The sequence below is a fragment of the Ailuropoda melanoleuca genome, chromosome 8 (genome assembly GCF_002007445.2).
Source record: "Ailuropoda melanoleuca isolate Jingjing chromosome 8, ASM200744v2, whole genome shotgun sequence".
Classification (NCBI taxonomy): domain Eukaryota; kingdom Metazoa; phylum Chordata; class Mammalia; order Carnivora; family Ursidae; genus Ailuropoda; species Ailuropoda melanoleuca.
The window spans coordinates 89,250,285-89,264,883 of record NC_048225.1 but is presented as its reverse complement, the minus strand read 5'-3'; the positions used below and the strand labels follow the sequence as shown (position 1 = coordinate 89,264,883).

The following is a 14,599-nucleotide window of genomic DNA, read 5'->3' as shown; positions in this document are numbered from 1 at the left end:
ATCACGCCCTGAGCCGAAGGCAGACGCTTAACCACTGTGCCACCCAGGCGCCCCTCTTTTACTTGCTTCTTAACACCCCTCTTTCTTCTCTATATTCTCAATTCCATCTGCCAAAAAGGAGAGACATTTTAGCTACCTATTCAGACCAGCTGTGCAAAATGCCACTTGATCTCTACCACCCTGGGATTTCATGCAACTTGGCCTAATTGTCAGTGTAGCACTGTCGGTCATATTTTGCTTCTATATGTTTTCTTTTTTTTAAAGAGCAGCCATGTTTAATATCGTGAAATACGATGTGTCTCCTCCTTGCCCCACCCTCTAGAACAGTGATAAATTTCAGCGCACGCTCAGCAGAATTGGATTGTATTATGCACAGTACCCGTGTTCATCACCAAACTGTACTTGCTGGAATGGATGCAAGGAGAATGAATTGCTGAGACTTCAAAATCCCAGTTCCTCAGAACTGATTTTATTAGCCAATGTATACCAAAGGTGGGTGGTAAGAGAAGTATTATTTTTGCAGTTTTCCTTCATCATTGAAGCTCTCTGAGGTTACAGACTGTGCTTTTCCAGTCTTTTGATTAAGCCTTGCCAGTCGTGTGCTGCTGCAACGCCAACGACACAGCTTTGCAAGCCGTCACCTCCTCCGGCAGGCAGCCGTCCTGGTCCCGGAGTGTGGGGTCAGCGCCGGCCTGGAGCAGTAGCTCCACTACGTCCAAGAACTCACAGGCAGCAGCTGAGGGAGGAGAATTGACAGACATGAAAACAAGATTACCGTGAGACAAAGAGACACGACTGCACTCCAGCAGGAGCGGCAAGGGCTGGGCAGTCAGGGATCCCGAACAATGAGAAATGTTACCGTGGCTGGTGGGTGATCAGGCCTTGTGATGACAACTGGGCTGTGAAAGTGCGTTTTCAAGGGTTAGGAAAATCAAATCTACCTTTTTTGGTTGCCCAGAGGCAAACAAAAACAAACAAACACAATTAAAAAAAAAAAAACTGAGGTTTTTAGACTCTATCTCAAAAATGGGATGAGGGAAAGAACAAAAATAGTGTTTATGTATTTTACTTTGATCAGAATAATGACAGGTTTGTAGGCTATGTCAAAAGGCTAAAAATACTGTAAATGTAAAAGGAAAGATTTTGTTTTGTCTTTGAAGAGGGGGTTAAATGGGTAACTAAACTTCAAAATTTGCAAATGAAAAAAAAAAAAGCTGGCCTAAGTAATTGGACCAACTCTTTACAGAAGTTTTACTTATTTAAAAAAATAACAAATGGCCCCCATCACACAAGGCACAGGAAGGAGACAAGGACCTATAGATACGGAGACTCATTATGAAAATGGTACCTATCGCCCCCAGGAAGGACACACAGACCAAAGGGCTAGAACGGAGAGCCATCCACGTTTTTGCACATATACGGAAACTTGATTTACGACAACGCTGGCATCGCAGATCAGCAAAGAAACAAAGATCCATTAATATCAGATGCGCTGAAACAACTGGGCTAAAACAGGCATTTCATACAAGGTGAAACAGAAATGGCAATAAACATATGAAAAGATGAACAACCACATTAGTAGTCAGGGAAATGAAAATTAAAACTCGGAGATACCATTTCATACCCAGTAGAGAGGTGGAAATTAAGAACAGACAATACGAAGCACGCAAGAGGGCTGAAGGAGGGGAAGCTCCCCTCCGGACGGCCCGAGTGCACGCTGGTGCGGCCACCAGGGACACCGGTCTGTGTTAAACCTGACACACGTGGGCCCTGTGCCCAGCCATCCCACTCCTACTTACATACTCCAGAGAAACTTGTGCGTGTGTTCTCTAGGAGACGTTTGCAAGAATGTGTGTAGTGGCGCTATTCGTAATAGACCCCACAGGTCAACAACCCAAATGCCCACTAAGAATAACATGTGAAAATAAAGCACTGTTTACTTCTTCAATAAAATCCCACACAACACTGAAAATTAATGGACTATAGTTTTACACACAAGTGTACCTCCAGGACATAATGTTGAAGGAAAGAGGCGAGTCTGAAGAATACATACAGTATGGTTCCATTTAAACAAAATTTTAAAAATAGACCAAACTAAACACCATTGTTAGGAGAGACAAATATATAGTGAAACTATAAGGGAAATCATTAATATAAAATTTGGGATAGTGTTAATCTTGGAGAGAGGGGATGGAGGGAAGGCCCTCTGATTGGATAAGCACACCCAGGGGGTTTCAAAGATATTAGTAATGTTCCATTTCTTAAGCTAGGTGGTGGGTGCATTTTTTTCAAGTTACATTTTAAATTCTTCATAGACATTTAATATGCTCATTCATTGTGTGATGTAACATAACAGCAACAACAAAAGGTAAAAAAAAAAAAAAAAAAGAAAAGAAAGAAAGAAAACCAGGAAAGAAAGAAGGGTAAGGAGTTTGATTCATGGCCATTTTATTGAGTACATGCTACTCCAGTCCTGTCAAGGGTGCATTAAGATTCCTGCTCTGCGGAACTTACTCAACAGGGGGAGGCTAATATGTAAATCGGACGCTCAACACACACCCACCCACACCCACCTGCAAAGGAGTGGGGGTAGGGTGGGTGGAGAAGCTGAGTGGTCAGGAAAAACACAAGTAGGTGGTATGTAAGCTGAGCTTTGAAGGACAGAGTAAAATTCCGGGGAGCGGAGACAGAAAGGCACTGCGGAGAGAAAACACCACTAACAGTGGGAGTGCTGCGAGAACTGACTGCCAGCTCTGGGAAGCCATACAGTCAAACACAGAGGGGGTGCACTTGAGTCAACCGAGGCAGAGCTGTGAGAGCCACACTAGGCCACGCTGAGAAGGGTGGTTCTGCGTGCTCTACTAAAGTCTGCATATTTAAGGAAGGGAGTGGCATACTCTGGCCTCTGAGTTACTATGATCATTCTAAAAAGAGTGCCTTGGACAGCCTAGAAATGTGTGGCAGGTAGACCAACTAGGAGACTATGACTATTTTAGGAGACTTGAAATTAGCCAGTGTCAGCATGAATAGAAAGAAGGGACAGAATGAGAGCCACTGAAATTCATGGGGATAGGACATAGCAAAGACTTGTAAAAAAATGTTTGTGAACTCTAAATTTAATAATTAATGAAGCTGATATAATGTTATATTTACAGTTAAACATTTAATTATTATATTTTGCAATTTTCTTTGTTTTTTAGAACAAAAAAAATATTTTATTTCAGGTTTCAAGTATTTTTAGAGGTTTCTGAAAAGCTCACAGGCCCACCGCTTGTGATCATGATGTTTACTGAATAAAATGGCCCGAGTTTTTCCATTCTTGCTATGAAATCCAGACACCATAAAGAAAATTACTGATAAATCTGAATACACAGAAATCTAAAATTGATAAATTTGAACACGTAAAAATTTAAAACAGCTATACCACACACACATAAAATATGACACATAAAGGTAAATCATAAACTGGGAAACTGTTCACATATATAACACATACAAGAGCTAATACCCTTAATATCTAAAAAGCATTAACAAATCAATCCAAAAGAACAATACGCAGGGGCGCCTGGGTGGCTTAGTAGGTTAAGCTCCTGAGTCTTGATTTCCGGTCAGGTCATGATCTCAGGGGTGTGAGACCAAGCCCTCTGTCAGGCTCTGTGCTGGGCGTGGAGCCTCCTTAAGATTCTTTCTCTCCCCTCCTTCTGCCCCCCCCCCCCACTCTCTTAAAAAAAAAAAAAAAGAACAATGGGAAAAGAACTGCAGGAAACAAAGATGTACCTATGTTTTCAGTCTGGGAGACTTGTGCTCTCTCTCTCTCAAAGTCAATAAAATCTTGAAAAAAAAAAAGGAGAGATTTTATTTATTTATTTGAGAGAAAGAGAGAGAGAATGAGCCAGAGGAGAGGGGCAGTGGGAGAGGGAGATGAAGGCTCCCCACTGAGCAGGGAGCCCTAAGCAGGGTTCCATCCCAGGACCCTGAGATCATGACCTGGGCTGAAGGGAGATGCTTAACCGACTGAATCACCCAGCGCCCCTCAAATAAATAAATAAAATCTTAAAAATATATATATATATACAAATAACTCTAAAAGCTCAACAATAAGAAAGCAAGTAACTGGGTGAACAATTGGGCGAAAGACCTTAACTGACACCTCACCACAGAAGATACACATATGGCAAATAAGCTTATGAAAAGGTATTCCACATCACATCACGAGGGAAGTGCAAATTGAAAGAACAATGAGATACTACTACACACCTATTAGAATGGCCAAAACGTGGAACACCGGCAACACCAAATTCCGGCGACAATGTGCGGCAACAGGAACTCACTCATTGCTGGTGGGAATGCAAATGGGTACAGCCATTTGGAAGACAGTGTGGTGGTTTCTTACCAAACTAAACACACCCTCACCGTGTAGCCCAGCACCCATGCTCCTTAGCTTCTACCAAAGGAGCTAAAAACTTCTGTCCACTCAAAAATCTACACACGAATGTTTATAGCAGCTTAAGTCCTAACTGCCAGAACTTGGAAGCAACCAAGATGTCCTTCAGTAGGTGAATGGATAAATAAGCTGTGGTACATCAGACAATGTGATTTTACTCAACACTAAGAGGAAATGAGCTATCAAGCTATCAAAGGACCTGGAGAAACCTTAAATGCATATTACTAAGTAAGAAATCAATCTGAGAAGGTTACTTACTGTATGATTCCAACAATATGAACATTCTGGAAAAGGCAAAACTATGGAAATAGTAAAAAGATTAGTGGTTGCCAGAGGCTGGGGGTGAGGGAGGGATAAACAGGCAGAGCGCAGTACATTTTTAGGGAAGTGAAAATACTCTGGATGGTATCATAATGATGGATACACGTCAGTTTACATTTATCCATAGAATACACAAAAGCCAAGAGAACCATACTGTAAACCTTGGGTGATTATGATATATTATGATATGTTAATTTTACAGTATGTAGGTTCATCAACTGCAACAAATGTTACACTGATGAGGGATACGGATAATGAAAGAGTGTGAAATGACAGAAAAAATACACATTGGTTTCTGTCCCTAGTTCCTGGCACAGAGCTCCTAAACCCCCTGGACTTCCCTACGTGTGGGAGCACTAGAGGCATCTTTTGTTTTAATACTTAAGTCTTCGACCCTGGTTCCAGACGCAGAACTCCTAAATCACGTGGAATTTCCTGGTGATAGGAGTATCTTTTGTTGTAATGAATGATTCTTGGTGGACTCTATTGCTTCAGGAAGGGGGCTGGTCACCAAAAAGACCCGATCAGATTATAAGCTTGTAACTTTCAGCCCCACCTCTCATCCTCTTTGAAGGGGAGAGAGGCTGGAGATTGAGTTAATGATCAGTCATGCCTATGTAATGAAGCCTCCATAAAACCCCTCAAAGTAGGGTTTTAGAGAACTTCTGGGTTGCTGAACACATGGAAATACTTAACAGGTGGTACTGGTGATGGCACGGAAGCTCTGCTCCCCTCCCCCCATATCTCATCTAATGCATCTCTTCCAGCTGGAGGTTCATCTGTAACCTTTATCATATCCTTTTATATTAAACCAGTAAACCTAAGTGTTTCCTTGAGTTCTGTGAGCCATTCTCGCAAATTATTGAACCCAGGAAGGGGTCATGGAAACCCCAATTTGTAGGTCAGTCAGAAGTGCAGGTGACAACCTGGGACTTGTGATTGGCATCTGAAGGCAGAGGTGTAGTCCTGTGGGGGTTGGGGGGAAGGCAGACAGTGTTTGAGTTGAATTACATGGAAGAACACCCAGCTGGTGTTGCAGAGAACTGCTCGTTGTGAGGAAAAACTCACACACATGGTGACCAGAAGTGAAGTGTGGTGGTAGTGGGAGAGTAAAGGAGAGACACACAGGGACTGTTTGTTCTTTAGAGGGAGGCTATCCATGGGGTGAGGGTTATATGCAAAATCTCTGTACCTTTCCCTCAGTTTTGCTGTGAACCCACAACTGCTCTGAAAGTCTTACCAACCAACCGATTAAAAGCACTTGTAATTGGGTCTATTTCTGGGTTATCTTTCCCATTTCATTGATTTACATACTTATCCTTATACTAATACCACATTGTCTTGATGTTTATAACTTTATAATAAGTCCTAAGTAAGGGTGTGTCCTCCATCTGGGTCCTTTCCTTTTCCATATAACTTTTAGAATAAGCTTGTAAATTTTTTCAGAAAGTCCTGTTGGAATTTTGATTGGGAGTGCATATAGATCTGGGGAGGATGAAGAGCTTAACAACATTAAGTCTTCTGACCCACGAACAACAGTATCTCTGTCCATTTATTTTGATTTATCCTTAGGATTTTAATTTTTTTGAGGCTATTATAAATGGTATTTTTTAAAATTTCAATTTCTAATTGGTTCACTGCAAGTATAAAGGAAAACAACTGGTATCTGCATACTGACCTTGTGTTTTTAACTTTCAATTTCCAGGTGTTCATTACCAGTGTATAGGAACTTTTTGATTTTTGTATATTGATTTTCTAGTCTTCAAACTTGCTGAACTCAACTTATTAATTCTAATAGCTTTTCAAAAACTAGATTCTTTGGGGTCTTCTACGCAGGTGTCATGTCATCTGTGAATAAAGGAAGTTTTATTTCTTCCTTCTAAATCCATCTGCCTTTTACTTCTCTCTTTTGCCTTAATGCACTGGCTAGAACTTCTAGTATGATGTTGAATCAAAGGGGAGAGAGTGGACATCTCTGCCTTGTTCCCGGTCAGAAGGAAAGCATTCAACCTTTCACCATTAAGAATGATGTTAGCTATCAATTACTTCAGGTTGAGGAAGTTCCCTTCTATTTCTATTTTGCTGTATCTTTTTTTAATCATGAAGAGAGGTTGAATTTTGTCAACTGTTTTTATACATATATATATATGGAGATGATCATATGTTTTGTTTTCGTTTTGATCTGTTGATGCAGTAAAATATAATGATTTTCAAGTGCTGAACCAACCTTGCATTCCTTGGATAAAGATATTTGAGTATGATTTATTATTCTTCTTGTGTACTGCTGGGTTCACTTAGCTGACATTTTATTAAAGATGTATGCATTGAGGCACCTGGGTGGCTCAGTCAGTTGAGTGTCCAACTCTTGGTTTCAGGTCAGCTCATGATCTCAGAGTCATAAGATGGAGCCTAGTGTTGGACTCCATGCTCAGCAGGGGAATCTGCTTGAGATTCTCTCTCTCCCAAATTAATTAAATTTAAAAAAAGATGTTTACATCTATATTCATGGGAGATATTGGCCTGAAGTTTTCTTTTCCTCTAGGGTCTTTTTCTGGTTTTAGTATTAGGTTAATGTCAGCCTCATAGAATGAGTTGGACAGCATTTCCTCTTTTATTTTCTGGAAGAGTTGATGTGGATAATTAGTTTTACTGTGGAAAAGTTTTTAGCTACAAATTCAATGTCTTTAATAGATATAAGGCTATCTAGGTTATCAATTTCTTTTGAGTTTGTGTCTTTTAAGAAATGTGTCCATAATGTCTCCTTATTTGCTTCATAATATCTGTACAATCTGTGACCTCTCCCTTTCATTCCTGAAATTGGTAATTTTTCTCTTTTTTATTACCATTATTATTATTTTTTATTGCTCTGGCTAGGGGTCTATCAGTTTTATTAACCACTTCAAAGGTTTTCAATGATTTCATGGATTTTCTCATTGATTTTCGGTTTTCTATTTCAGCGATTTCTGCTCTCTGATCTTAGTTTATGCCTAAGCTTACCTTGGGCTTAATTTGTTCTTCTTTCTCTAACTTTTGAAAAGTAGAAGCTTAGGTCATTGATTTGAGAGCTTTCTTCTTTTCTAATAAAAGCATTTAATTTCCCTCTAAACACTGCTCTAGCTGCATCCCAAAATTCTGATAGTGTTTCTTTTCATTCAGTTTAAAATATTTTGTAATTTCCCTTGAAATTTTGTCTTTGACCTATGAGTTACTTAGAAGTGTGTTTAAGTTTCTGACAACTGTGGGGGCGGGGTGGTTTCCACATATGTGTCTGTTACTGATTTCTAATTTAATCCTGTTGTGGCCACAGAGCAAACCTTGTATGAGTTTTAAAATATTTGTTGAAGTTTGTTTTATGGCCTAGAATATGGTCTATCTCGGTAAGTTCCACGTGTACTTGAAACAATATATTCTGTTTATTAGGTGGAGTGTTCTCTAGATGGTCTAGAGATCTAAAGATGATAATTAAGTCGACTTGGTTGATCATATTGCTCAATTCTTTCATCTCCTTGCTGAATTTTTATCTATTTGCTCTATCAATTACTGATTTATAGCCTGACAATGAGTTGTTTCTCCCCGGCTACTCTGTCTAATAATTTTTGATTGAATGCAGAACATTGTATGTGGAAGGGCAGTGGAGGCTATATTAAATAACACTATTTACATCCAGAAATAGGTATGCCTCTTTTACTGTCACGCCATGAGCATGGGTGTTGAATCAATCTGGTCAGCAGTTGAACTGGGTTTGGGTTTTGTTGTTGCTATAGGTAACGTCAATGCATCACACACTTCAAGTTCCTCCAGCTGTGGGCTGCTGCCATCTTACGTTTTGTATGTGGCTGCAGGTGCCAGTGGGTTTTTTCAGGATTCCTGTTCCACCCTCAGCTTTCACTAGCCATGCATGTCTACTACAGAGGGAGTTTCTCTCTGCACTATTGCTCCTTCCCCATCGCTCAGAGTGCTACTGCTTATTACTCAGGGCAAGTCTCACGGTGGGAGTGGAATGGAGTTGTTGTCCTTTTGGGCTGGTCTCAGTCTTATGCAGGCCCTCAGAGGTAGTGATTTCTCACTGTTCCTGCATTCCTGCCGCCCCCCCCCCCCACCAATGTCAACAAAACTCCACCTTGTATGATGGAAAACATGTCTGGAGAGGGAGAGAGTTTTGTGCCCTGCTCTCAGTGGCAAGAGATATCTGCCTTGGGTCAGAGCAGGGCTCCTTGACCTTCCCGAGTGGCAGAAAGAGCTTGCTTTTACTCCTCCAAGAGCAGTGGCTATCTGCCTGGGCCTAGGGACAGGGGAAGAGGACAGAAAAGTTTTATGCTCTCTCTGAGAGGCTTAAGGCATTTTGCTTCCTATGAAATAAGACTCCAGGGAAGTGGCTGGGTTTCATGCCTGGGTGACACTGAGAAGGGCTCTCTCCGTTCTCAATTCCTCTCTGGGTCTCCTGGTTAATGAAAGGGGGCATGCGAATGAGGACTACTCCTCTTGGGTCTGAGGCTCCCGGTTACTCTAGAATGTCACATTAGGTCACTTTAAGAGTTTGTTAATTTTAGCTGCTTTCTTACCTACTTTCATGGTGGATGCCTCCTCCTTGGGTGCTGCACCAAAGGTGAGACAGTTTGTGTGTTTCTTACCTGCTTTCATGGTGGATGCCTCCTCCTTGGGTGCTGCACCAAAGGTGAGACAGTTTGTGTGTCTTGTAGGGGTTTGTTATACTTCGGAATCCAGTTTTCTTTGCTGCCATGCAACCTCTGCTATCTTATGGATTCAAGAAATTAATGGCCTTGCAGATTATCCATCCTTTTCTTCTTGTTAGTATGGGAGCATTGTTCTTTTGCACTTTTCTACATTTCAAATGGAAGTAGAACTCTATGGGAGTTTGGTTTTATTTTAAAAGATTTTATTTATTTGAGAGAGAGAGAGCGTGAGCGGGAAGGGGCAGAGCGGGAGGGAGAAAGAATGTGAAGCAGACTGCACTGAGCATGGAGCCTGAGTGGGGCTCAATTCCACAACTGCGAGACCATGACCTGAGCTGAAACCAAGAGTCGGATGCTTAACTGACTGAGCCACCCAGGCGTCCTGGGAGTTTGGTTTTAGATGATTTAGCAGTGATATTTCTTCTTTTGCTCTTTGTTGTAACTCAGATAAGGATAGTTTCTCTGGCTCCCTTGACTCCTTACTCTGCTGGTGGCTGCTTCCAGCTCTGGGCTCCCTGCTATAATGCTAATAAATGGCATAAAGCCAGCAGCCAAAATCAGGTTGTGATGAGTTATAAACTTGGGACAGCTTTGGCGATCCTTTATATTACCCACCCTGACAAACTCAGGTACCAAACTCTACTCCATAATAGCACAGGCTCAGAGGTAGTTCTAAGTGAACAGAGGTGGAGGGCAGAATTTTACTCTGAGCTAAAGTCAGACCATTTGGAATGCTATCTCTGTCTCTAGTGGTGTGGGATTTCTTAGAAGGCTATCAGGATTATCAATGTTAAATTAACATTTGATGAATGAATGAATGAATGAATAAGAGAGTAGGAGAAAAGGTAGAAAAAGGCAAGAATTGCCTATTCCAGTCCCGGGACAGGTGTTAATGGGCTAAGATCATATTTTGCTATGGTATGTCACAGACAGGAGGATGGCGGAGACAGAATATGTTTACCAAGGCTCAGGACTTAACAGAAATTATGTAGGATTATAATATCTCTTAAAGAATTTAAAATAATCTCCCCCAGATAATATTATGGACATTTTAATTTTACATTTCCGGAAGGTTTTACCATGAATCACTGTACACCAAATTAGATTCCAATGGAAGGCGGTCTCTTATAAAATATAACAAAGTTAAAGACACATTGCCTAGTATCAAGTAGTTGTGAGAAGAGGGTATTTATCCTGCATAGAACTAGCTACATGCCATTTATATTCTGAGAAATAATCATTTAACCTTTTTGCTGCAGTTATCAGTCTCAACTCACTGTAAGAAACACTTGGTTAGGTTTTAAAATTGGAACTTATCAGAGGAATAAATTTCCCAGTGTATAAATCTGTAACACAGGATAATAACTACCGTTGTCAGATCACACTTCTCAAATCTAACCCAACACTTGAGACCCCTAAGCAGGAAGATCAAGGCTACATCATGTGAACTACAGCTGAAGACACTAAGCTGGCCGTCTCAGACGAGGAAGCATTACTTTCATCCATGCCATAGAGTGAAGTGACCTTTCCAACAGTGAGATATGACATGTGTGAGTACGAACTCAGGAATAGAGCTTACATTCTTAAGTTCCACATCTAGACGAGCACAGCCAACCAGCTGAGAAAAGGCCAAGGAGGCTATCCGACAACCCCTAACCTAACAAATGTGAGTGACATTTAAAGGACAAGAGGACACCACACAGGTGAATCTCATCCTGGTATGAGGAAGGCATCAATTATGTTTGTTTAGCACAGAGCCAACTGGCAAAGATAGGTGCCCAACAAATAGTTTTCGAAAAAAATATGCTTGTACCCCCACTTAGATGGTGAGCTACTTGATTACATGCTCTGTTATACTCTCTTCTCCACCTAGCACAGTGCTGGGAACTTAGTATTTGCTCAGAATTCATTAGTTAATTGATTTCTCCACCTTTGGCATCTTCAGTAAAGGACAATTCACAAGGCAGAGTCATCTTTCAGAAACGTGTGAGCTGCCCATCCCCTCAAAATGGACAAAGGGAAAGGCGATGAGAGAGAGATGAGAAGGGTGCTAACATTTTGCCAAATTAATGAGGGGATACATTGGTGCCCACAATGTGCTGGGAAATACAAAAACAGTCATAAGCCTGTCTCGGAAAAGCTTGAGCAAGTCTATAGGGATTAGAACAGTTGCTGAATTTATGGTACCCTGGGAACCTCTATTTGTCAAGTGCCATAGAGGCAGCCCTGACACTGGCACAGGTGAAGATGAATTTTCATTCAGAGCAGTGAGCCTTCTGACTCCATTAATCCTCAGGGTTTTGATGATGAATTTCTTTCTTTTTTTATTTTATTTATTTTCACTCTAATGCCTCCTCCCACTGCCCTGTAACAGCGTGGAAGGAACAGAACAGATGGTGCTTTACGTGGAAGACCGAGGGCTCATGAGGATACAAAGCCTGCCCACTCTGAAATCACATGACTGCACGTGCAAGGAAAAGCCTTGATTTCCCCTGGGAGACACAGATGCAATGATGTTAGTATTCCCAGTGGAGGGAGAGGAGGGGAAGGCTAACAGGCCATTTACAAGGAAGACCACACTTATACTAATATACTCTTCAGCAAGACCCGTGTTTAATCACAAAACAACAGGAGGACTGATATCTGAAGATTAAAAAACACCAAAGTGAAATAGAGGCAAGTAAGGGTTTTAGTATGCTGCTATGCAAAGCCTATTTAGAATGAACTAGTGAAGACATACAGTAGTAGAATACTGGCCTCTAGTTAACCTGCCATTGGCTCTGACCCAGTTTTAATCGGAAAAAGCCAGGATTTACAACCTGCTTAAGGATGGAGTTTGACAACTGCTATAATCAGAAGAGCTGTCAACACAAGGACAGCTGTCAAGCCAAACTGTAATTCATAAAAAATAATAGCTAAGCCCCTAAGATATCCCCAACATTGTCTGTACTTACTGGATTTAACTATACTTAGAGTTTTATGAAAGTTACAAAAATAGGTTAAGGGTCTTAAAATCAAATAAAAAAAATAGCTACAGAGTACCTAGTAAATAAAAAAGGGTAAATAATACTAAGTGACTAAATGGATAAATTATGTCCAGCAGATTCCCTGGCACATAGTGTTTAATAAATGGTTATTACTATTATTACGTGGCCAACTCTGCTTTGATGACCTTAAAAACTGGCAGAAGTCTAGTGACCTAGTAAAAAATCTTAATTAAAAATGAGTCACTCCTATAAGTGATTATTAATTAAACTTAAAATCTTAATTTCATGAAATATCCCTGAGTTGTCAGAATATTTTAGTTTTATATATTCATAATGTCAAAGCCTCTTAATTAATGATATTATTTTAGTGTTTAATTATCTTGATTATAATATACATGGTATTTGTTTTGTTCTTTCTGCAATGAATAATATAATCTGAGAGACAGAGATAGAGGTTGTTTTCCTAGATCAATTTTGGGCAGGATTCCTGAATCAGAGATAATTTTTGTTAATGTTGAAACTCTCAGTGAACAGAAATAAGAATATAAAAGCACATGGATGGACACAGATATTGATAAAGTACAGTTTTGAAAAATAGCCTTGACTCACTAAGGTGACCAATGATAAAGAATTTTAATTTATTTCTATAAAAGATTATCCTCCAGAAAATAATGTCTGCTTTAAAAGGATACCGGGGCTGTAATTATTTATGAAATTATGGAGACACGACTGGAAGTGGAATCAGAAGACCTGGACAAGTGTCTTGGCTCTGCTCCTACAACTTGTACTACCCTCCTCAAGGTCACTTGGCCCCTCCGGACTTCAGTTTTTCATTTGCAAATGTAGAAACAAGACCTAGCTCAGACATCTGTTAGAAAGGTTAAGAGATTATATATATGAAAACTGAAAACAGTACCACCACCACCACCTTCTATCTATCTGGGTCTGGAGTTTTAACATTTTATTAGAGTATATATAAATTAAATACAGAAGAGGACCAAAATCATATATACAAATTTTCTTAACATGAAATTATCCATATAATTAACTAGCACATAGATCAAGAATCAGATCATTAGAATCTCAGAAGCATTGCTCCCCTGTTAACCCCTTCCAAACACTACCTTACTGCCTATCCATTACCCCAAGGAAACCATTATCCTGTTTACTAACGCTGGAGATGAGTTTTTCCTGTTTTTGACCTTTATATAAATGGATGCTTACAGCTGTACTCTTTTGTGTCTGGCACCTTGAACTCAACGGTACGTTTGTGAGATTCATCCAAGGTGTTGCATGTAGTTGTAGTTCTTTTTTATTGCTGTATAGAATTCCATTGGATGAATATCTTACCTGATCGGATCTCATAATTCCTGCATCTGAAGATCTGAGCATTTTATCAGTTACAGAAATTATTAATAAATGTATCCTCAAATATTGATTCTTACCTACTTTCTCCTTCTGGAACTCCTACTTAAAAATGCTGGACTTCACTATTTTATACTCAATGTCTCTTCCACATTTCCATCTCTTTATATTCTGTGCTGCCATTTAGAACTACCTTTCTGTTCACCATTTTTTAAAACAGACTTCTGCCAGTTCTGCATTGTGAAATTTCTGTATTTATTTATTGAAGTTCTTTTGGTTCTCAAATCTGCCTGTTCTGTCTTGTTCTTATGTTTTTCATCCATTGATTTTATACCAACTTCTGATAATTTCTTCAGTAAAACTACTGAAGTTCTTCAAAGTCTAGTCCTGAGGTTTACTATGTCTGCTGACAATCACCTAAGTATACTTTGTAGTTTTGGATTATTTTTTTTTTTTTTTTTTTTGTTCAGAGGAGTTTGCACTTGAATTTATTTTTTTTTTTTGAGTTAATTGTTATTGTATTTTTTTATTTTAATAATTAATTTTATTTTATTATATTATGTTAATCACCATACAGTACATCCCCTGATTCTGATGTAAAGTTTGATGCTTCATTAGTTGCGTATAACACCCAGTGCACCATGCAATACGTGCCCTCCTTACTACCCACCACCAGTCCATCCCCTTCCCCCACCCCCTCCCCTCTGAAGTGCCCAGTTTGTTTCCCATAGTCCATAGTTTTGGATTATAAGCTCATTTCAGCAGGGCTTCTTTCTGTAGCAATTTTG

At 39.9% G+C, this 14,599-nt stretch overlaps 1 protein-coding gene across 2 annotated transcripts in view; it reads right to left on the bottom strand.

The window, feature by feature from the left end:
* Nucleotides 1-447: 447 nt before the first annotated feature.
* Nucleotides 448-14,599, bottom strand: part of ACBD6 (acyl-CoA binding domain containing 6) — a 197,396-nt gene continuing 183,244 nt past the window's right edge. The window contains exon 8 of one of the 2 annotated variants that reach the window (XM_002920795.4): nt 448-736. In XM_002920795.4, coding sequence (XP_002920841.1) covers nt 582-736 — 155 coding nt within the window. In that variant the 3' untranslated portion in view covers nt 448-581. Of the gene's footprint in view, nt 737-4,131; nt 4,338-14,599 lie in introns of those variants that run through there. The other variant, XM_034666849.1, reaches the window with a different exon arrangement.